This window comes from Phascolarctos cinereus, unplaced genomic scaffold (assembly GCF_003287225.1).
Source record: "Phascolarctos cinereus isolate Bilbo 61053 unplaced genomic scaffold, phaCin_HiC Scaffold_4;HRSCAF=312, whole genome shotgun sequence".
Taxonomy (NCBI): Eukaryota; Metazoa; Chordata; class Mammalia; order Diprotodontia; family Phascolarctidae; genus Phascolarctos; species Phascolarctos cinereus.
In genome coordinates this window covers 672,055,409-672,078,490 of record NW_027555847.1, presented here as the reverse complement: position 1 = coordinate 672,078,490, position 23,082 = coordinate 672,055,409, and the positions used below count along the sequence as shown (strand labels likewise).

At 48.7% G+C, this 23,082-nt stretch overlaps 1 protein-coding gene across 1 annotated transcript; it reads left to right on the top strand.

Annotated features, from left to right (window-relative positions):
- The first annotated feature begins 1,228 nt into the window (after positions 1 to 1,228).
- On the top strand, positions 1,229 to 18,322 carry PLVAP (plasmalemma vesicle associated protein). The gene is given in 8 exon segments (XM_020969396.2): positions 1,229 to 1,628; positions 1,630 to 1,716; positions 6,865 to 6,961; positions 9,013 to 9,432; positions 9,435 to 9,715; positions 10,826 to 10,883; positions 11,273 to 11,354; positions 16,882 to 18,322. Coding segments are annotated over 8 exon segments (1,314 nt in total). The 5' UTR covers positions 1,229 to 1,346; the 3' UTR covers positions 16,889 to 18,322.
- Positions 18,323 to 23,082: the final 4,760 nt, after the last annotated feature.

Sequence of the window (23,082 nt, the reverse complement as noted above, 5' to 3'; positions counted from 1 at the left end):
TGAGTGAAATGAGCAGAACCAGGAGAACATTGTGCATAGTAACAGTCACGTTGTAGGATGACTGACTTTGTTAAACTTAGCTCTTCTCAGCAATGCAAGGATCTAAGACAACTCCAAAAGTCTCATGATGGAAAATGCTATCCACATCCAGAGAAAGAACTATGGAGTCTCAATGCTAATGAAAGCATACTATTTTCTTTTATTTTCTTTTGGTTTTTCTTTCTCATGGTTTTTCCCTTTTGTTCTGATTCTTCTTTCGCAATATGACTAATATGGAAATATATTTAATATGATTGTACATGTATAGCCTATATCAGATTGCATGCCATCTTAGGGAATGGGAAGGAGAGAGAGAGGAGGAAAAAATTAGAACTCAAAATCTTATAAAAGTGAATGTTGAAAACTAAAATTAATTACTTAATTAATTTTTAAAAATATTCTAAGGACCCTTCCAGTTCTGTTCTAAATTCATGATCTCCACTAGCTTTAACATTCTATATTCTATGGTGTCTTCCAGTTCTGACTTTTTATGTTCTAAGAGCCCCACCAGTTTCAACATTCTGGGTTCTAAGGTCCCTCCAAATGTGACGTCTTGTGTTCTGAGGTCCCTTCAGCTCTGACATTCTCTCTTCTGAGGTCTTCCCAAGTCTGACACATTATAAGGTTCCCCCCACCCCAGTCTCCCATTCAAGCCTAATATTCTGTGTTCTGTGTCCTAAGGCCCCTCTCAATTCAGTCTGTGTTCGAAGGTCCCCCTAAGTCTGCTATTCGACATTCTAAGGGCCCTTCCAACTGTGACATTCCATGATCTAAAGTCCCTCCAAGTCTGACATTCTTTGTTCTAAGATCTCTCCCCTACCCCCCACCCTGCTAAGCCTTCTATTCTGTGTTCTACATTCTAAAGCTCCTCCTTGCTCGGTCTACGGTCTAACGTCCTTTCCAAGTCTGCTGTTCTGCTGTATCATACTCAGCAAACAGGAGGTGTAGGCATGGAGAGCATATCTCCAATGGTCTCAAAATTCCTGTCTACCCCAGACAGTGAAGTAGGATAGCAGTCAGGGGTGCTGCCCCCACTCTAGCTCACTCCCTTGAGCCCTCAGCTACCACTCCCCCAAGTCTAGGCAGGCTTGTTATGATAACCCCAGGACCTGGTTTCCTCCTGGGCAGGAAGGAGCCAGGAGGAGGAAATATTAAGCAGGGCAATATAAACACTCCTCCTGCTGAGGATGGGGCAGGAGAGACTGCAGGGAGGGAAGGGGGAGGTGGACAACAGGAGGCCCCGCCCCCCCCCTTTCCCCTCAGAGCCCAGGGCCTGGCAGGCCTGGCAGAACATTCCTGGCCCAGCCATGGACAGAAACAGCTACTCACGGACAGGGCTCCATGTGAGCAGCTCTACCCACCGGGGCTGCTGGTACTACCTGAAATATTTCTTCTTGTTTGTCTCTCTCATTCAATTCCTCATCATCCTGGGCCTGGTGCTGTTCATGGTCTACGGGAATGCCCATGCTGGCACAGAGGCTCACCTGCAGGTGACAGAGAAGCGGGCTGACAGCCTGTCGGTGCAGCTGCTGTCCCTGAGTGCCCTCAATGCCAACCTCTCCAAGGAACTGAACATCACCACCCGCTCCCCGAGAAGCCATCATGCAGCTGCTGGTGGGCAGCCGGCGGGACCTGGACCGCATCAACTCCAGTTACCGCCAATGCCAAGTGGAGCAGGTGAGACCCTGTTTGGACTCTCAGGAACTGGTGCTGGGGCTGGAGGGGAGGGAAGGGACAGCTGTGGATAATACTGTGGCTCTGGATGGATCATCTTCACTCCTCTTTAATGGGGATGGTAGAGACGTGCCTACTAGTCATGGGGTGGCCAAGGAAGACCCAGAGCCCTCTGTGGTCTCCCACACATGCCATCACACACAATAGCATAAATTTGGAGCCAAAAGGGATCTCAGAGGTCATCTAATTCCAACCCCCTCATTTTTCAGTTAGGGAAACTGAGGCCCCAAGAGGGGAGGTGACTCTCCCAAAGTAGGTGCCGGAGCCAAGATAATTCAGATGCTTACTTTGTTACCTAGACGTAGGCATCTTTACACGCTCAACACACAGCTTCCTACAGGCATAGGTCAGGACCCAGTTCTGTGCCTACTGACACCATCACACGCCCCATGACATCCTCTTCTGTGGGCACGCCCAGCTGCATGCATACAATTACATATTCATGGTCATGAGGGGGAACAGTAGCATAGGGGTAGGAAATAGGCCTCAAAGACACTAAGATCTGGGTTCAAGTCCCATCTCTCACACAAACTGGCTATGTGACCCCGGGCAAGCTGCTTGACCCAGAAAACTCTCTAAGATGCTAAATTGGAGAGAAGGTGCCATCCTGCATAGGTGGAGGGAGTTTCCTCCCCTGGGATTTCCCCAGCGAAATGACATTACAGGTAGAATCCCTATCCCTATCCTTAGATGGACCCCCTACAATCTCGCACACGGGAGTCCACTTCTTCCATATTCTTCCACTGTTTTCAAACACTCAGTATCATACACAGAGCTACATACATCAGCAAAGGCTCTCTCCTGCACAAGTTGCAGCCCATTGGAAGTGCTTTGCAGTCTCAAGCAGTCACATACCCAGAGGTTGGCCAGGATTGGGGGTATGGGGAGGCAGCCATATTTACCCATCCTTGGCTAGGGATGATCTTTTTTTTTGTTAAAGGCAATTGGGATTAAGTGACTTGCCCAGGGTCACACAGCTACTAAGTGTCTGAGACCAGATTTGAACTCAGGTCTTCCTGACTCCAGGGCTGGTGCTCTATCTACTGTGCCACCTAGCTGCCCTACTAGGGATGTTCTCCAGCCTCCTCCCTTCCTTTGTGGCTTTTGGTAATAGGATCATATATTTAGAGCTGGAAGGCACCGAGGAGGTTATTGAGGCCAACTCCCTCATTTGACAGATGAGGAAACTGAGGCCCAGTGAGCTTGAGTGAATTGCTGTGGGGCACACAGCTAGTGAGTGTCTGAAAGAGTCGGAGCCCAGGCCTTCCTGATTCCAAAGTGGCTCTCTGCGCCACGATGCCGCTCATCTGAGACAGAGGATGTCTTCTCTGTAAACCTTAGCTGCCTTACCTGCGAACTGTAGAAAACAACCATCTTTCACCATTTAATCCCCAGGGAAGTGGGTTTAATGATCATAGCTGACACTGACAGAGTGCTTTAAGATTTGTAAAACACCATACAAAGGTTATCTATCCTGTGCCTCCCACAGGTCCCATAAAGTATTGTTCTGCATTTTAAGGTCCCTTCCAGCTTGGATGTTCTGTGTTCTAAGGTCCCTTCCATTCTGACCATTTGTGTTCTAAGGTCCCTTTCAGCTCTGACGTTCTGTGTTCTAAGGTCTCTTCCAGGTTTCAGGTTCTATCTTCCGTGTTTTAAAGTCTCTTTCAGTTCTGACATTCTCTTTTCTCTGTTCTAAAGGCCCTTCCAGCTGTGACGTTCTGTGTTCTAAGGTTTCTTCCAGCTCTGATAGTCTCTGTTCTGAGGTCCCCTTGGTTGTATGAGTATTATTATCCCCATTTTACAAATGAGGAAACTGAGGTTCAAAAAGGTCAAGTGACTTGTCCAGAGTCATACAGATAATCTACATCTGAGGAAGGATTTGAACTCAGGCCCTCTTGCTTCCAAGTCCAGCATTCTATCCATGGCAACCCATTGCCCATCTGCTTTGCAAACAGTAAAGCACTATAGAAATGTGAGCCCCTTGTCCATGATGATGATGATGATGATTATATGGCCCAATATAATTGTGGTAGGCTAAATGATGCGGGGTCAAGGGTCATGGATTCAGAAGACCTGGGTTCAGCTAGATGACTGGTTAGGCAAGTTGCTTCCTTGTTCTGGGCCTCAGTTTCCTCACCTGTAAAAGGGAGGTGATAACATGTGAGAAGTTTCAGTCTAATCCAGCAATCATTTATTAAAGTCAGGCACTGAGAATTATAGAGACAAAACCGAACTGGCTGCTGCCCTCTGGCCGCGTTGAAGACCTGGTGATTATCTCTGTAATAACTAGAGCCCAGAGTAACCTTGCCTCCTCCTTTTTCTCATCTCTAGGAGCCTGTGCCCAGCTTGAGGGGGGTGGTGCAGGAGGGAGGGCTGGGAGCTCAGGAAATCTCTCTGGGTGGAGCCCAGTGTGGGGAAGAGAGCACTTAGGAAACATCCATTGTACCAGCCTCAGTTTCTCCATCAGGAAACTGGCAGGAACTAAGAGATATCCGAAAGCCAGGCCTCCCCAGAGACTCTAGGTCACTCCTGGAAGGAGGCCTTAGGATGGCTGCCCCGCCCCACCCCCCTCCAAATCCCTGCTCACCCCAGCCTTCCCCCACCCTCCATTTCAGACACAGGAAGCCGCCCAGATGTCCTTCTGTGTGTGTGTCCGTCCTTTTCCCCCTCGGTATGGGGGCTCTCTGAGAACAGGAGCCATGCTTCCTTCTCAGACTCTGGGCTCACTAAGGGTGGGGGCCAGTTGTACTACTACAACAAGGTGGAGTTGTCTCCCCCTCTGTGTCAGGGCACTCTGGGTCATAGCCTCCTCAGACTAGGGGCTCCCTGGGGCCAGGGCTGCTTCCCTCTCAGACTTGGGGGGTCCCCGAGTGCAAGGCTGTTTTCCCCTCTGTCTGGGGACTCCTCCCCAAGGGCAGCCTTATCTCCCCCTCTGACAAGCCTATTCACCCCTCTGGCTATGGCGCCCTGAGCTTGGGGGCTCTGTCTGCCCTCCCAGGTTGAGGGCCGGGGTCTCTCTCCTTTAGAATGGAGACTTGCTGAGGATACCCTCTGTAACTTTCCAGGTCATTGGGAAGGAGGTGAAATTTTAGGGAGATTGGTTTTTCCTGGTAGATTTTTTTAAATCTCCCATCAACGGCTCTCGGGCAGTGAATGCCACAGATACAAAGACAGACATCAGCTGTCCTTCATGCACAGAAAATGGAAGAAACCCAGGGTCACAACCCAACCTCCGCCGCTCCCCACCCAGTGTTTATGCCTTTATGTACAAGTACCACCCTGGACTCAGTCAAGGAGGCCAACCGTTCTGGAGAATTTAAAACTGGGAGACCACCTGAAGGAGCCTTAAGAGAGGATGGCGGGTGGGATGAGAGAGGGACAAAAGTAAAGCTGGCCAGAGGCCGAGAAGTCCTGGGGGCTAGAGAGAGAGTTTAGCCTGGTCCCGAGACAGCAGGGCCTTGCCTTCTTCCTTTGAGGGAGGTTTGGAGGCCCAACGTGGAGCAGAGCTGTTCTATCTCCTCTGCTCGGGCCCCTTGTCTGGACTTCTCCCCCTCTTGGCATCGCCTCTTTGTGCTCAGGGCCTCAGCCTCACAGGGTCGGGGTGCTGCATCCCCCAGGATACCCAGTATAGAGACAGGATGGATGAGTTCAAGAGATCTGTCGGCTTAGCAGGGGGGAGTCGTGGAAGAAGAACCCAGAGCACTTCAGCCCTGGAGTATGGTTGGGAATTCTGAGGACAATTGACAATCAGTCTTCAGGAAGTAAGGTCCTGGACCTTTCTGTTTTTAAATGTGGCAAAGTTTTAATCCATCTTCAGACACTTAGAGGCTGCTTGACCAGGAGCAAATCACTTAACCCCGCCAGCCTCAGTTCCTCATCTGTAAAATGGAGACAGGGCAGCTAGGCGGTACGACGGATTAGAGTGCCAGGTCTGGAGCGAGGAAGACTCATCTTCCTGAGTTCAAATCTGGCCTCAGACACTTACTAGCTGTGTGACCCTAGGCAAGTCACTTAACCCTGTCTGCCTCAGTTTCCTCATCTGTAAAATGAGCTGGAGAAGGAAATGACAAACTACTCCATTATGAACCCCAAACGGGATCATGAAAAGTCAGACACAACTGAACAGAAAAAGGGAGGTAATAATAGCATCTACCACCCAGGATTAGGATGAGGATCAGATGAGATGATATGGAAAGAACTTTGGAAATCTTGAAGCTATATAGAAATGCTAGGTATTATTATTGTTATCATCAATATATAAAACATTAACAACGGAGTATGTGGGAAAGTCTGATGACAAACATGTAACCTCAGGGAAAGCTAGAGTCCTTAACATTGATATTGGAGAGATACGCAAGAAGATGGGGGGGAGGTGAACCTATCAATATGATTTATTTATATAGAAATAATACTAGTTATAGTCATTTATGAAGAGAACAAACTTTTAAGGACCAGGCTGAGCTATAGATCACTTTTTAACTCTAGTAGCCCTCTCAGATGTATAAGATCATAGCAAGTAGCATTGGAAAGAAACTCAAATCATCTAGGTCCACCTCCCCATTTTACGGATGAGGAAACCGAGAACCAGAGAAAGGAAAGACTTGCTCAAGATAATAAATAGCAGAGTCAAGATCTGAACACAAGTCTTCTTACTACAGATTTAAAGCCCTTCCCACATACCATACTTCTACTCACTAACTTAGCTTCTTCTATTTCATTCAAATTTTCAGTTCAACAATCCTTTATTATTTTCCCTGAAATGATATAACAGGGAAATAACATGGTATGAAAAGGACCTGGGTTTGAATCTTGACTCCACCAGTTGTTCAAGTCACTTCACCAACATGAGCCTCAGTTTCCTTATCTGACAAAGTAGAACTAAAAATATTTATACTATCACCTTCACAGGGTGAGAATCAACTTAGTTAACATACAGAAAGTACTTCACAAACCTTTAACGGTTGTATAGATATCAGCTATTGTTATCATCAGTCCCCACGCCCAGTTTTGGTTGTATTTGTGGGATTTGGGGGAGACTGAATGCCTCTGAATGCCCACCCTGATCTGAGCCCAGTACTTTCCTTTTCCCAGATTCAGAACCAGAACAACATGAGATATGTGATTGCCATCTTGAAGAGTGAAGAACTCTGTCGACAAAAGCTTGCAGAAGTCTCAAAGAACTACACAGGTTGGAGGACGAAAGAAGGATAGGAGGAGGGGAGAGGGATGGGAGGAAGGGAGAAGGATGGGAGGGAAAGAGAGGGATGGGAGGAGGGGAGGAAGGGAGAGGGATAGGAGGAGGGGAGAGGGATGGGAGGAGGGGAGAGAGGCAGTATTGGGATATGGTGAATTTGAAAAACTAGATCAGAGACTGGGCATGTGACATCAGAGTTGTAGACACAGATGTGCATAAAGGGGATAATTGAAGCTCTGGGGGAATGAGAAGGAGAGACCTCAGAAACCATATAGTCTAGCCCCCTTATGTTATAGATAAGTAAACTGAGGCATAGAGAGGGTGACTGACTTGCTCAAAGTCACTGCTAGTGACAGAGGGTCCAAGACAAATCTTTGAGGGATACCCTCATTAGAGGGTGGGATAAAGCCATAACTAGGACTTTTTCACCCAAGGCTGGAGATAGCAGAGGCTGAGAGGAGAGGGAGCCCTGCCACGCATGGGGAATAAATCTATCCATGACATCATGATGTTGTTATACTGGGTCATAGCCCCACAGCCCCACCCTAGGTGGGAGAAGGAGGAGGTTAGGGTTCAAATTCCAGCTTTGATAAAGTCCCTTCTCCTGCCTATGCCTCAGTTTCCTTATCTGCAAAATGGCTTGGTGGACTCAGTCTCGAAGATCCCTTCCCAATTTAAATGGTCAGAGATGGAGGAGTGCTAGTATTGTGGGAGCCAAGAGACTGTAAAGGGGAATCCTGCTCAGGTCAGGGTCAGCTCTGAGATTCTATGATTCTTAGGAATCACAACTCTCCCACAATGCAACAGGGAAGGTGAGTTCTTCTTTCATTGAAGGTCTTTATCAGGGACCGGATGATCATTTGCCAGAGCCTTGGTGAGCCTGAGGAGCTGGTGAGGGACCAGCTGACAGTCAGAGGCAGGATATCAGGCTGGAAGTCAGTGCTAGAAATAGGGCTGTGGGAGTCACCTATATAGAGAGGGGTGATTGATGTGTTGACAAGGGACAATGGGAGAGAAGAAGAGGCCAGGACAGGAGAGGAGGGAAAAGAAGGGGAGGGGAAGGGAGGAGACAGAAGATTGAGGCTTCAGGTACACATTGGACTAGATGCTCCATGAGAGCAGGGGTCGGGGGTCAGTGGCCAGGGGCCAGGAGTCATCAGCCCCAAGAAGGCCTTCTGGAGACTTCTTTTTTCCCAGATGGGTATCTGTTTCTAACTCATCTCCTCCTGCTTCTCCTTCCTGCCATCTCTTTTCAATCCCATTTCTGCTGTAACAATTCCTGGACCCCTTTCACCAGCTTTTTGGAGGAAGTAAATGGCGGGATCACCCAAAGTGACTCTTCTCTACATGTCTATCCATCTACATGCTTTTAATGGGTAGGACATCAATACCCCCTTCCCTCACTCCATTCTTCCCAAGATGCAACCAGTCTTAAGAGGCTGCAAAAGTACAAAGGAGGGAATGTACTAGAGTGAATGAGTGCCAATTTTAGAGCCACAGGAACTCAGTTCAATCCCAACTCTGATACTTAGTGACCTTGGGCAAGTCATTTAATTTCTTTGGGCCTCAGTTTCCTCATCTCTAAAAGGAGGGAGTTGTACTAGATGGTCTCTAAGCCCCTTCCAACTCCAAGTTTATCATCTGTGGTCTGCAGGTGACTGTCCCTCACATCCCATTTGCTGTTCTGTCTGTCTCCCATTCCATCTACCCAGCTCTGATAGACCTCACTTTGGTCCCTGGGGGAGATCACCAGCCTCAAGATGGGCCAGAGGAGTTAAACCTTTTTTTTGTTCCATGGATTCTTTTGGTGGTCTAGTAAAATCTATGGCTCTCTTCTCAAAATAATGTTCTTACATGCATAAAATAAGAGAATGAAAAAGGAAACCAATTCTACTGAAATTAAATTACCATTATATTTTATAAAATGACAATAATAATTTAAAAACCAAGTTCCTAGATCTCACGTTAAGAAACCCTATGATCGGGGAAGTCCAAAGAACTGTCTTTCAGAGTCTATCTATTGCTTCCACCCTCTCCCCTCACAGCCCAGGTCCAGACCCTTGAAGAGAAGGCCAAGGCAGCCCAGGTGCAGCAGGAGGCCCTGAAGATGACCTGTAACAAGGACAAGGAGGTCCTGATAGCAGCCAAGGCAGCGGTTGAGGCCCAGATCAAAGGCTGCAATGAAGAAAAGATGCATAACTTTGGTGAGTACCAGCTGGTAGTGAGCGAGCTCCAGCAGGTCCGAGACCTGTGTGCTGGACTGGACAAAGAGAAGCTCATCTCCAAGCTGGAGCAGGTATGGCGGGAATCCCTCTTGTACAAGTCTTTGGACAGCATATCCTTGCTTTACTTCAACCCGGAGGCTGACAAGGTGATACATCGCTGCAGAGAACTGCCCAGAATCATATTGGAGAAGTCCGAGAACCTGGCCAGAGAACTTAAGATAGGCATCGAGCAGGTGGTAAGAGAAACACCGACCTGAAGCGTCAGAAGGAGGCCAGTGAGAAGGGCTTGGCGGCCTGCAGGGAGGAGAAGGAGAAGGTCACCAAGGAGACCCAGGAAAGGGTGCAGAAGATCCATGAAGACTGTGTCAAGCAGTCCCGGCTAGCCTTGGAAGAGAAGGCCACGCTGCAGAAGGAGAAGGAGGCCTTGGCCAAGGAGTTAGAGGAGAAGAAGAAGGAGCTGATCTTGGTCAAAGGTCAGCTGGACATCAACAAGTCCACCCTGGAAACCTGCATCAGGACCAAGGTGAAGACCAGGTCTGGGGAGGCGGCTGGAACTGGGGAGGGGGAATCAGGAGCACGTTAGGGCCAGAGTGAAGAAGTTTGGAGCTGGGCATAGGTATGAGGAGGACAAGGAGGAAGAGAAGGTTGAGGTGGGGTTAAAGTTGAAGATGGTCAAGAGGATGAGGAGGGGATTGGGTTAGATTAGGGTTGAGAGAAGATGAAGCTGGGGTTGGGGGTTAAGTTCATGATGATCATGAGATTGGGTAGGGGATTGAGTTGAAAGAGGGATGGAGTTGGAACTGGGGTTAAGTTGGGCATGGTCATGAGGTTGAGTTGGGGATTGAGTTGAGAGAGGGATTGGGGGTTAAATTGGGGATGGTTATTAGATTGGATGACCCCAGTCAAGTCACTTAACCTTACAATGCCCCAGGCAACTTTCTAAGTAAACAAATGGGAGAAGAGGTGGTGATCTGCATTGGTAGAGAGAGGTTCTTCACTAGGGAGTTCCTTCTACCAATGAAATCACAGGTTCACTTCCCCTATTAAATGAATTAAATCAATGACTGACTATTCTTATAGTCCTTCTTCTTATGTGGTCTATTCTTAGTTCTTCTATTCTTATGTATTTTTATTATTTTTGGTTGGAGATGGGATTGGTGTTTGAATGGGGCTGGTGCTCTGTGTGTGTGTGTGTGTGTGTGTGTGTGTGTTATCTGTATGATTGTGTGTGTACAAGTCTGTGATTGCCTTTCTAGATGCGTATCCTCTGTGATTTGCACATTGTATGGCTCTCAACATATCTGAGCTTCCTCTGTGCACATCTCCAGGTTGCTATGTCCTAGCTGAACCAGGAGCACAGCCCCTCTTACCTTCTTGTCTTTGAGTTGAAGAGACAGACCCAAGGAGACCCAGGCCTTTGGCTGGGAGGTTGGCACTTGGGTTCTGGGGGGACCTAGACCTTAAAGCTAGAAGGGACCTCAAAAGTCATTCTTCATTTGACAAATGAAGAAACCGAAGACCATGGAGGTTAAATGATTTGCCCAGGGCCATCTAGGTAGTTCAATCAGAGCTGCTAGTCTTTCTAGTATACCAAGCTCCCTCTGACCCATGTGTATTCTTTCAACCTTCACAGGCCCAGGGTACACTATCCATTCCTCGACCCCCTGGACCTGTTAACCCAGCTCCTATTGGTAAGTGAGCCAGAGAGGAAATGAGTCTTTTGGGCTTAGATGGGCATCCTCCATTGCCCATAGCATTTTCCTCATGCTGACGCCAGCCTTGCGAGGGCATCCATATACCAGATCTCTGCTCTCCAGTCAAGAGGAAGCCACCTGAACATTTCTAGGGTCTAATGTAGACTCTGGAACCCCCCAGAAACACTTGGAGGAAATACTGGAAGAACTGAAACCAAGGAAGAGTGGGAAGCTTTGAGTTTGGGGCCCCAAATCTCATTTATGCTAAAGGTTGTTTAGATGAGACACCTGTCTGTTGCCCTCCAAGCCCACTCCACCCTAGCAGGAGGTCAGCATAAGGCTAATGAGATGCTCAGGGCTGACTCTGCCGCTTTTTCCCTCCTCAGACCCTGCTGGCCTAGAAGAATTCAAGAAGAAGCTCCTGGACACTTATCAGAAGGTTAGCATACCTTCTGGAAACTCAGTCAGGTGAGCTCCTCCTCAGCCACTCAGGCCAGGGTGGGGTCTGTACATATTCACTTGTGTGTGCACACAGCTGTAAGCCAGAACCAAAGAGAAAAAAATCTAGATGATCCTTGGGGGATGGCAGGGCAAGGGTTCTTCTTTCTTTCCATTTCACAGATGCATCCCCATCTTAGGACTGGGGTCCTCACCCTAGGGCCTGTGCCCACTTCATTCCCCCATCAGCCTCTGCAGAGGGAGTGACATCGTCACACACACACATAGAGGACTGGACTTGCAAAAAAGAGACCTGGGTTCAAATCCCACACTTGCTAGCTATGTCAACCTCTCAGGGCCTCAGTTTCCTCTTCTGTAAAATGGGGATAATATCACTTGCATCAGAGGTCTCAGTTCTTTCACTTGCCAGCTGTGTGACCCTAGGCAAGTCTTCACCTCTGTATGCCTCAGTTTCTTCTTTTGAAAAATGAAGATTTTGGGGGCATCTAGGTGGACCTGAGTTCAAATCCAGCCTCAGACACTTGACGCTTACTAGCTGTGTGACCTTAGACAAGTCACTTAACCCTGATTGCTTCACCAAAAAGCAAAAAAAAACAAACAAACTGAAGGTTCTGGACTCAACGATACCTTTTGGTGCTAGGTTTAGAAATGATGAAGCCTCACTCACAGGGCCATTATAAACCTGAAAGCTTTCCGTTAATGCAACTTATCCTTACGGTAAGCCGTGGGCCTGGCACCACAGTAGGACTAGATGTTTTTATGCAACTAGAAGATACTTTGCTCCGTGGGTCTTCCACAGGAATAGACCGTTCACACGCAGGTGACACAAACAGAGACAGAGAGGAGAGAGGCAAAGCAGGGCTTGGAAAGCAGATCTTCCAGCCATGTAGAAGAGTGAAAAGACAGCTGGCTTCAGGGTCAGGAAATCTGGGTTCAAACCCTTGCCTGAGAAAGCCTCTGAGCCTCGATTTCCTCATCTGAAAAACAGGAGGGCTTCTACCTCATGGGAGTGCGAGAAAAGCACTTTGTAAGGCTTAAAAAACTGGGGAAATGGGTGCTACCATTACTGGTCTCCTTATCCTATGCCAGGCACTGAGCTAAGCACTGGGGTTACAAAGAAAGGCAAGAACTTGGTTCCTGCCCTTGGAAAGGTTACATTCTAACGGGAGAGGCAACAAGTATAACCAGGTGCATACAAGAAGCACACAAGATAGACGCAGAGCAGATGGAAGGTTATCTCAGAGGGAGCTGCACTAGCAGTGGAGGGGAGACTGGGAAAGTCCTCTTGCAGACGGTGAGCTTTCAGCTGGCTCCCTTACTCTGGGCAAGCTCCTGTGACGGTAGAACCAGGACCAGAGGTTGGAGGTGATGGGAGCTTAAGCAGAGGCAAGAAGACGTTTGGTCAGGGAACGCTTACGAGGGGACTCCTCTGCGGGGCAGGTGGGATGTTGGAGGAGACCCTCTGATTCTGGCACTGGACAAGTTTACTAGGCTTTGTGTCTTTCCTTCTAAATGCCAGTTGGTAGTATTGGTATTGAGACTCCCCCACCCACTACAGTGGTTTTATTTTTGTTTCCTCAAGACAGTGGATTGAAGATCCCAGGGCCTTATAGGGACAAAAGTGAGCTAGGCTGGGGGCAGCATGTTTCCAAGATGGTAGGCCCCAGGGGCCCTAGGGCGGTACCAGCGGAAGGGACAGTAAAGGCCTGGAGCCAAAGCCTGGCTCTTGGCCACAAAGGCCCCATTTCAGAACCTGGCTCCCCAGACAAACTGGGAAGTGGTGTCAGTGGCCTAGTGAATCTCCACAGTTGAACTGATGTGCCGATGTTCATAAAGTCAGCCCTTGGGCTTGGCAGTCTGTCAGGGGAAAGAAGAATTTTGTGTCAGGGGAAGGACTGATTCAAGGACGTGGCTAAATGCCAGGTCTTGGAGCCAAGTAAGCGTTCGTGTTCCTCAACTGCCTGCTACCTGGGGTCTTTACCTCTAATTCTCCCCCTGGGCAGCTAGGTAGTACAGTGGATAGAACACAGGGCCTGGAGTCAGGAGGACTCATCTTCCTGAATTCAGATCCAGCCTCAGGAGCTTACTAGCTGTGTAACCCTGGACAAGTCACTTCACCCTGTTTGCCTCAGTTTCCTCATCTATAAAATGAGCTGGAGAAGGAAATGGCAAACCGCTTCAATATCTCTGCCAAGAAATCCCAAATGGAGTCATGAAGAGTCAAAAACGATTGAAAAATGACTGAACGGGGCAGCTAAGTGGCGCAGTGGATAGACCACCGGCCCTGAAGTCAGCAGGACCTAGTTCAAATCCAGTCTCAGACCAAACACTTGACACTTACTAGCTGTGTGACCCTGGGCAAGTCACTTAATCCCAATTGTCTAAAAACAAACAAACAAACAAACAAAACTGACTGAACAACTCTCCCTGTGCCCTCACCTCTCCTCTCTCCCTTCAGGAGTGAGGCACCCTTTCTAGTAAGGTGTTTCCCCTCTTTGTGCCCACTTAGGCCAAGGCACCTGGGCTGGCTGGAGCCATGGGCTCAGGCTGTCTCTCTTGGAGTCTCCTCTTGAAAACCTGAAAGCCTCAGTCTGGCCCTACCCTGACCCGTTTGCTCCTCTTAACCCTTGGGGAGCTGGAGGTTCTGGAAGCCCGATAAGCCGTCCTTGGGCCCCCGAGCTCAAAGCCTCAAGGTGATACAGCTCTTGTCCCAAGCTCTTACCTGTCGTAAGTAAGACACCCTCACTCTGCTTCTCCCAGGCCTCTGAGGCCCTTGTTTCCACACCTCCCCATCCTCTGCTCATCGTCTCATCCTCCCATCTGGTCTCACTCTCCGTTCTTCCTCCCTGACACCCAGGACCTGAGTTCATGCCCATCGGTGGAGTCTGCTGCTCCCCACTCTCTCTATTCCGCTTTCCTCCATTTGGATCTCCTCTACAAAATCTGCTCTCTTCTCAAAATGCAGCCAAGGGCCTTACCGGACTGGGAAACAGGACACTGGGTTCTCATCATGTTGGTGCCACTAACTGGCTGTGGGATATCAGGCCACTTCCTTCTCATCTCTGGTTTACTTTCCTCCAACAAAAAATAAGGGGCTGGACCATATGATCTCTAAAGTTCCCCCGGTTTTGATGTTTCTATGTTCCAAGGGCCCTTGCATTTCTAAGATTCTATGTTCTGAAGGCTTTCCCAGCTCTGAATTCTGTGTTCTAAGGGCCCTCTCAGTTCTAAGATTCTATGTTCTGAAGGCTTTCCCAGTTCTGACATTCTGGGTTCTAAGATTCTATGTTCTGAAGATTTCCCAAGCTCTGATGTTGTGTTCCAAGGGCCCTCCCATTTCTAAGATTCTATGTTCTGAAGGCTTTCCCAGCTCTGACATCCTGTGTTCTAAGGGCCCTCTCAGTTCTAAGATTCTATGTTCTGAAGGCTTTCCCAGCTCCAACATTCTGTGTTCTAAGGGCCCTCTCAGTTCTAAGATTATATGTTCTGAAGGCTCTTCTAGCTCAGAACCATCCTTCAGGGTCCACTCACATTGCACCTGCACCAGAAAGCCTTCCCTGAATGCTCCAGAATGACCTCATCCTTCTCTGAACATCCATGAACACTCTCTTGTAGGGCTGTAACTGTAGATGGAGTGCCTTAGGAGCAGAGAACCCATTTGAATCCTGGACCCAAGGGCAGCTAGGTGACACAGTGGATAGAGCACCAGCCCTGAAGTCAGGAGGATCTGAGTTCAAATCCGGTCTCAGACCAAACACTTGACACTTACTAGCTGTGTGACCCTGGGCAAGTCACTTAACCCCAATTGCCTAAAAATAAAACAAAATAAAACAAACAAACAAACAAAAAAACAAATCCTGGACCCATTCTTACTGACTTTGTGACCTTGGTCAAGTACCTTCTAGTTCCTTAATTTACAAAATGAAGGCATAGGACTTGATCCAGACCCCTTCCAGCTCCAAATCCCAGGATCAGAGTTTCTTTTCTTCCCAGTTCTCTTGCCCATTAGCTCATACAAGTATAGGCATCGTAAGATTCGTTCCATAGACATTTATAAAGGGCTTGCTCTGTGCAGAGCCTTGGGCTGGGGGCTGAGAGTGAGAGATCCAGAGATGATTAAGACATAATCCTAGACCTTATGGAGCTTACACTGGGGGATGGGGGGAGGTAGAGAGAAGAGATAAAATATGCAAGCAGATAATACAAATTAGTATGTGCCAAAGACATAAGAAAAGTAAAAAGTGCTATGAGATCAGCAAAAAATTTGTTTCCAGCTTGCAGATGGGAGATGACTGACCAAAGCTTTCTGGAGGAGGTGATAACTCAGCTGGGCCAGAAAGATTTCAACAGGTCAGGGAGGGGAGGGAAAGGGATCTAGGAGACAGGGGAAGAATATTCAAAAGAGAGTTGGGGCGTGGCACTGACTATGAAAGCTCTAGAACTTTGGAGAAAGGGAGTCTCATGAAGGCTTTGAAATTAGGAAAGACTTCCTGTAGGAGGTGGGAGAATATTTAGATGAAGAGCCAGATGTCACTAGAGGCTGATAAAGGGGATGGATTTGAACCAGGACAGTTAGGCTCAAAGCCAGCATCTTTTACTTTTTAGCTGTAGGATGTTGAGCAAGCCCCCTCACCTCTCTGTACCTCAGTTTCTTTTTCTGTAAAGTAAAGGAGATTGGACAGGATGTCTCTAAGCTCACTTTTACCTTGCAATGCTGTGACTACTTTTGAAGCTCAGTATCTATCAGTGGAAATAGGAGTGGGACAGGGTGTGAAGGATGGGAGGTTAAGAATCAGCAATGGGGCAGGGAAACAGCGTTTGGATCTGGAGGGGACCTTAGGGACCATCTAGGTCAAGGATACTTAACGTGTGTGTGTGAGTGTGTGTGTATGTGTGTGTGTGTGTGTGTGTGTGTGTGTGTGTGTGTGTGTGTGTGTGTAGACCCCTCTGGCAGTCAGAATGATGTTTTTAAATGCATAAAATAAAATACATAGGATTACAAAGGAAATTAATTTTAGTGAAATGCAATTACCAAAACAAAATTTTTTAAAGAAGTTCAGGAACCCCAGGCTAAGAAGCTTTAATCTAGACGAAAGCTCTCATTTTACAGATGAGGAAACCGATGCCCAGAGAAAAAAGCTTGCCGAGGTAATACAGAACTTGGGTTTCAGTCCACGGCCTCTGACTCCAAGTCTGATGATTTTTGGAGAGAAGGCATGGCCTAGACCGGTTGGGGTAGGGCAGAGTCTAGAGGCCCAGGGTTTCCAGCCCTCCCTTTCTCTCCCCCCCTCTTCCCTCCCCCAAAGGAAGGGCTGACAATGGAGAGAAGGCAAAAGGGGCAACAGAGGCAGCCACTTAAAAAAACACAGTCACAGCCAGGCTTCCTGCCCGGGGTCCAAAAGGAAGGCCTTTGCCTGCGCACCGCCAGGCACGCAGGCCCAAGGGAGCTGGGGGCTGGTGTGTGATGGGTGTGGGGCTCACTGTCTGTCTGTTCTCTCCCTCCCACCCCCAACACTGCATCCCACTCCCTCTGCAGCGGCTGACGCAGTGGTGGCGGCAGAAGGATCTGGCGACACATCCCGGAGAGGAAGCCGAGCTCGACCTACCGTGATGCTCGCCAGATGTCCACGCGGCCCACATGTCTCCCCCAGTACACATGTATACCCTGGCACATATACACACCTAGACACACACCCCTAGACAATCCTCACACTTAGACACTCCCCTCCTCCCACTTCCCTGTTCCCACTCCCAGACATACTTATGCAGATGCATACTCGCGTACACACGTATACACACTCACAGAAACACCCTTGCCTTGCATACAGGCACCCACGGACCATAGGATCCACTCTGGGCCCGTTTGGGGCATGGGTAGGAGACAAGCCCCTGGGTCTGGAATGATGGGGGGAGGGACTCTGTGCGTGGTCACTAAATGTGTCCATGGGTGCTAGGTAAGCCCAAGTAGGGGGAGAGGGAAACACGCACTCCCTCTTCTCCTTCCTTCCCGTTCCCCCGGGATGCCCTGTTTGCTCCCGATCTCCAGGGGCTCACACTTCACGCTCACTCTTGTCCTGTGGGCTCAGCCCACAGTTTCTCTCTGAACATTTATCATTTGACTAATGTATCTAAGCGGCCGCTGTCTCCTCCTTATCTTTATTATCTGTTATCTCCACTGGCTGACACATCATAGCTTCACAAGGCCCCAAACTGAGGAAAGATAAGAGCAGGAAAAGCTCAGTCTCTGGCTCCCAGGGGAACTGCTATCCTCCCCCCACGCCCTAGAGCTTCCCAAAAATCTCTGGGGGAGAAGGGGGGCAAGGTGTTGTTCGCAGAAATCAAAGGCAAGGAGGTCTTCGAAGGGCAAGGCTCTCCTCTGCCTGGTTCCTGTAAGCTTGGCCCAGGAGGTAGCTGGAAAGAGGCCTAGGTGATGCAGGGGAAGGAGTAAGGTATTTGGAATCCAAGGACTTGGATTCAGATTCTGATTCTCTTCTTGTGTGACCATGGCCTCACCTCTCTGGACCTCATCTGAAAAATGAGGGGCTTAGAATAGGTGATTCTGAAGGTCTTTTCATTTCTAAGTCATATAATTCTGTTCCTGCGCCCATACTATTCCTCTCATACTATATTCTGCCCCATCCCACCCCTGGCACTGCCCTGTCCTACCCCTGGGGGTCAAGGCCATTACCCCCACTACCAGAAGCTTACCCCTCAGCCCCAGCGCTGACCAAGCCTCCTTGGGGAACTCCTGATCCTCCTGGTGCCCTGAATCTAGAATCCCTAGAGAGCATTCCCTCTCAAGGGGCTCCAGGTTCTGGGGGTAAAACCTGCATGGTGGTGGGAAAAAGGTTCTCTGACTGTCCATGAACGCTCAGGTTTGAGCTAGGGAGTTGGGAAACTGAAGGCCCCTCTTTTCCTCATGCTGTGATGCTCTGATTCTACATGGAAGTTCTAATAAAGGATAATTGAACCCAAAATACCAGCTTCAATCATCCTTTCTGGGATAGCCTGGTTTCTGGGTTTCTGGGTAGCCTGGGGCCTTCCTGACATCGTCATCCTCATTGACTCCCTCACCCAGCCATTGTCTCTGACTGACAAGAGTCAGTGACCAATACACTCCTATACTACCCAAGACTTCTCGGTGAAGATGGTATTACCCACCCAGGGGTGGGTGGTGATGGGGCCAGCCCTGAGGTTTAGGGACCATGGTTATACCCAGACCTGTCCCGGGGCAGCCAGGAGCAAGGGAACTCAGCACTTGGGGCCAGGTGGGAAGTGGGGCAGAATGAGTCACCCCAGGGGGGAGCAGTTCTCAGGCCCAGCACGGGTGTGAGGTGACAAAGAAGCTGTTTATTCAAGACAAGGATATTTCCGGAGAACGGAAGTCTGGCAGAGAGACGCCTGCCTCTTGAGGATGCACTGGGCCTGGCTGGGGGCCTGCTGGGGCACAGAGTAAGAAGGAGGAGGGGATGGACCCCTGGCTTTCCCCCCAACTACTCACACTAGACATGGCAAGGAAAGTTGCCCATGGAATGGTCCCCAAGAGTGCAAAATTACAATCAAGGTTAGAAGGGGTTTCAATGATGTTGGGGCCAGTTCCAGGAGGGATCTAATAGGGTCTGGGCCTATCCCTGATCCATACGGGTGGGCACGGCTCCCGCTTCTTCCTCGCAGTGTTCTGGCTAGGACTGGGGCTAACAAGAAGGCAGGAAGATTACAGCCTTAGGATAGGAACTAATGAGTCAGTTCTGGGAGGCAGCATTCATCAGAGCAGTCAAGAGATCTGGGTTCTACTTTAACTGTGTGTTCAATAGGGGACCCTTTACACAAATACTTTTCACTCCCTGGCTCTGTTTCTTCTATAAAGGAAATGACCTTTCCTAGCTCTGCCATCCTACATTCTAAGCTTCATCCTAACTCTGACACCCTATGTTCAAAGATTCTTACCAGCCCCACCCTACACCTGACATTTTAGGTTCCAAGGTCCCTTCCCCTCTCTGACATTCCATGTTCTGAGACCCTTCCAAACTCTCACATTCTGGGTTCTAAGGTCCCTTCTCCTCTCTGACATTCCATGTTCTGAGGCCCTTCCAAGCTCTCACATTCTGGGTTCTAAGGTTCCTTCTAGCAGAGTCATTCTGGTTTTAAGATCCCTTTCAGACCTACTGTTCTCTGTAGTAAGGTCCACGCTCCATATTCTAAGTTCCCTCTCTGCTCTGACGTTCTGCATTCTACTTTGGATATTATTACTCCAGTTCTTAGCATCCACACAGCTCCCCTTGGGAGATGTTAATCACCAGAGTCATAGCATTCTGGAACTGCCATCTACATCTGCCTGCTCCATTCCCTGAGGTCTGTGAGAGTCCAGAACTTGGGCTCTGGGGTCTGCTCTCAGTGACGATAGAAACTCCTCTTGATAGAGGGACCCTTCCCCCTCAAAATGAATAGGGCACCTTCAGTCTTCCTACTGTTCCCTGACTGCCCAGGACCCTCAAGACCTGTCCTCCCTCAGCAGTTCCTGTACCATGGACTGACCCTCTGCATCCCCTTGGCCCCAGGCACCTTGGGGGCAAGCAGTACGCCTTCCCACACTAAAGCTCTCCAAGCCTGACCTTACAAGGTACCTGCTGGCCCTGGACAGCACTCCCTGGCTGGCCCAATGGCCCTGTACCCTCCCTAACTCCCAGGTAGAAACAAGGGTCTCTTTCTGTCCCAGGGAAGGGAGATGGTAACTTTGTTTTTTTCATTTGTTTTTTTGGTTTTTGTTTGTTTGCTTTTGTTTTGTTTTTTGGCTAGGCAATGGGGTTAAGTGACATGCCCAGGGTCACACAGCTAGTAAGTGTTATGTGTCTGAGGCCATATTTGAACTCAGGTCCTCCTGAATCCAGGGCCGGTGCTCTATCCACTGCGCCAACTAGCTGCCCCGAGATGGTAACTTTGGGTTGCTGAAATACATTTTTTTAACTTTTTAAATTTTATTTTTAAATTGTTTAAAATTTAAGTTTTTTAATTTTATAATTTTGATAACTTTAGTTTTTATCACATCATCATTTCTGAATATAGGCTTTTCTTGTTCCCTCAAAAGCAAGTCTTGCCTCATAACAAAGCTTTGAAAAGTGTTTGGCATTTCTACAGACAAACACACACACACACATACTCTCTCTCTCTCTCTCTCTCTCTCTCTCTCTCTCTCTCTCTCTTCTCTCTCTCTCTCTCTCTCTCTCTCTCTCTCTCTCTCACTCTCACTCTCTCTCTTCTTGCTGAGATCTCCTTGGTCCTCAGACCCCACCCCCTACCCTCTGCCCTGGCCCAGATCCCATAGCAGGGGCCTCACCAGGCTGCTGGGGGATTTCCTACCCCCTCTATAAATAACAAGGAGGGGCAGTTTCCGACTGGGCCTCAGGATTCTTGGAAAAAAACGGAAAGCTGGCCAAGCTCCTTTGACCTGGCCCTCCCCAGGAGCCCCCAGCACCCTTCACCATAAGGCTTGGGAAGGCTGAGGGGGAAAGGAAGCTCGGGGGCTCCAGGGGAGGGGCTACTTTTCAGAGAATCAACCCATTTCCTCTAAGGGTTCTGAGCCCTGGAACCCAAAGACTTGAGCAAGGAACAGGAGACTTGTAGGCTGAACCTAGCATGTCTGAGGTCCCCCTACCCTCTCCCTGAAAGTGAACACGAGATCATCCTTTATCCCCCAAGGTCCCCTGTGAGCACAGAAAGTCACCTCCATGCTGTGTGGGGCATTCAGCCTTTAGTGAATAAAACACCCTTTTCCTAGGGCAGTGTCACTGAGGAGAGGGAAGATTTTGCTCCCTGCCCCTGATTGGGAAGGCATAGGAGGGTGATCAGGGATCAGTGGGGTCTTCAAGCCTTGGTCTTTGTATTTAATGGCCCTGGTTTTGTTTTGTTCTTTAAAGCAGCTGTCTCTTCGAAGGCAGCGTGGTTCAAGGGAGAGAGCGCTAGCCCTAGTGTCAGGGGATGTAAGGTCCAAGGCACTCCTCTGGAACTCATTTTCTCCCTCTGTAAAAATAAAGGGTTTGGCCTAGTTTGCCTCTGAGGTCCTTTCCTCGAGACCTTCTGATCTCCTCTCTAATTATCAGTAATTAATTCTCATTTCCCAGAATTTTAGAGCTCGGTAATAGGCTTCGAGTGGTTCCTGCCAGAGGCACCCCAGTGAAAGGAAATTTATTACCCCCTGGACCAGGGGTGAGGAACCTATGTCCTTGAGACCACGTGTGGCCTTTCAGGTCCTTGGGGGCAGCCTTTTGACTGAATCCAAGTTTTACAGAACAAATCCTTTTATTAAGGGGATTTGTTCCGTGAAGTTTGGATTCTGTTAAAGGGCTGCACTTGAGGACCTAGAGGGCCACATGTGACCTCGAGGCTGAAGGTTCCCCACCCTGCCCTGGATGATTATTGCATTCAGGGACTATTTCTTACTGCTGTCAGATCTGCCTCTGTCCAACTTGCAACCACTGCTGCTGGTCTGGCTCTCTTGGGGCCAAGTAGAATGTATGGAATCCCTCTGTCCCACAAGGAGCTGGTATGGTGGGGTGGGCACGTCTTTATGAGGCCTGAGTGAAGGGACTAGGTATGTTTTAGTCTGAAGAAAAGATTGGGAAGGAGAGAGGGAGGGGAAAACACATAATGGCTATCACATTTAGCTCTCCAAAGGGCCATCACGTGGAAGAGTCAATCAATAAACACTTATTAAGTGCCAACTATGTGCCAGGCATTGTGCTAAGCACTGGAGATAGGGGCAAAAGATAGACCCTGCCCTCAGGGAGCTTACAATCTAACATGCAAACAACTCTGTACAAACAAGCTAAAGATAGATGGGAAATGTCCAACAGGTGGAAGGCACTAACTAGAATTAAGGATTGGGAAAAGCTTCTCTAGAAGTATGGCATTTTAGCTAAGACTAAAGGAAGCCAGGGAAACAGAAACACGGAGAGGAGGAGGGAGAGGGTTCCGGTCACTCAGGACAGCCAGGGAAATGGGGCACATTGCTCCAGGAAGAGCAAGGACACCAGCGTCACTGTGTGCCGAGGGAAAGGTTTCACAAGGCTGGAAAGATGGGGGGGTGGAGTCCCCAAGGACTCTCCAAGCTAGAGGATTTTATATTTGACCCTGGAAGCAATAGGGAACCCCAGCCTGGGAAGGAGCCTAACTGGCCTTGGCCCAGGGCCGGGCTGCAGCTGGAGATAAAGACCTTTCAAAAACACAACTACCCAAAGTAGTCAAGGCTCCTCCGGAAGACAGTGGGCTCCTCCCCGTCCCTGGACATCTTCAGGCCGAGGCTGAATGGCCGATTCTCAGAGGGCTTGATTGGCACATGGTAAGCACTTAAATGCTTTCTCATTCATTCACTCATTGGTGCCGTAGAAGCATGAGAATTCTGTTCAGGTGCAATTTTGATGACACAACCCTTCCAGTTTAGATGTTCTGATTCTAGATGGGGTCCTCAACCTGGAGGTCTTGAACCTTTTTTTTTTTTTAAATAATTTGATGACTGTATTTCAATAGAATTGGTCTCCTTGGGAATCCTATGTATTTTTTTCATGTTTATTTATTAACATTCATTTAAAAAAATTAATTCTGTGTATTTAAATCCAGCCTCAGATACTTACTGTGTGACCCTGGGCAAGTCATTTAACCTCTGCCTAGATTTCCTCAACTGCAAAATAGGGATAACAGTACCTACCCTGCAGGGTGGTTATGAAGATCAGATGAGATGTTT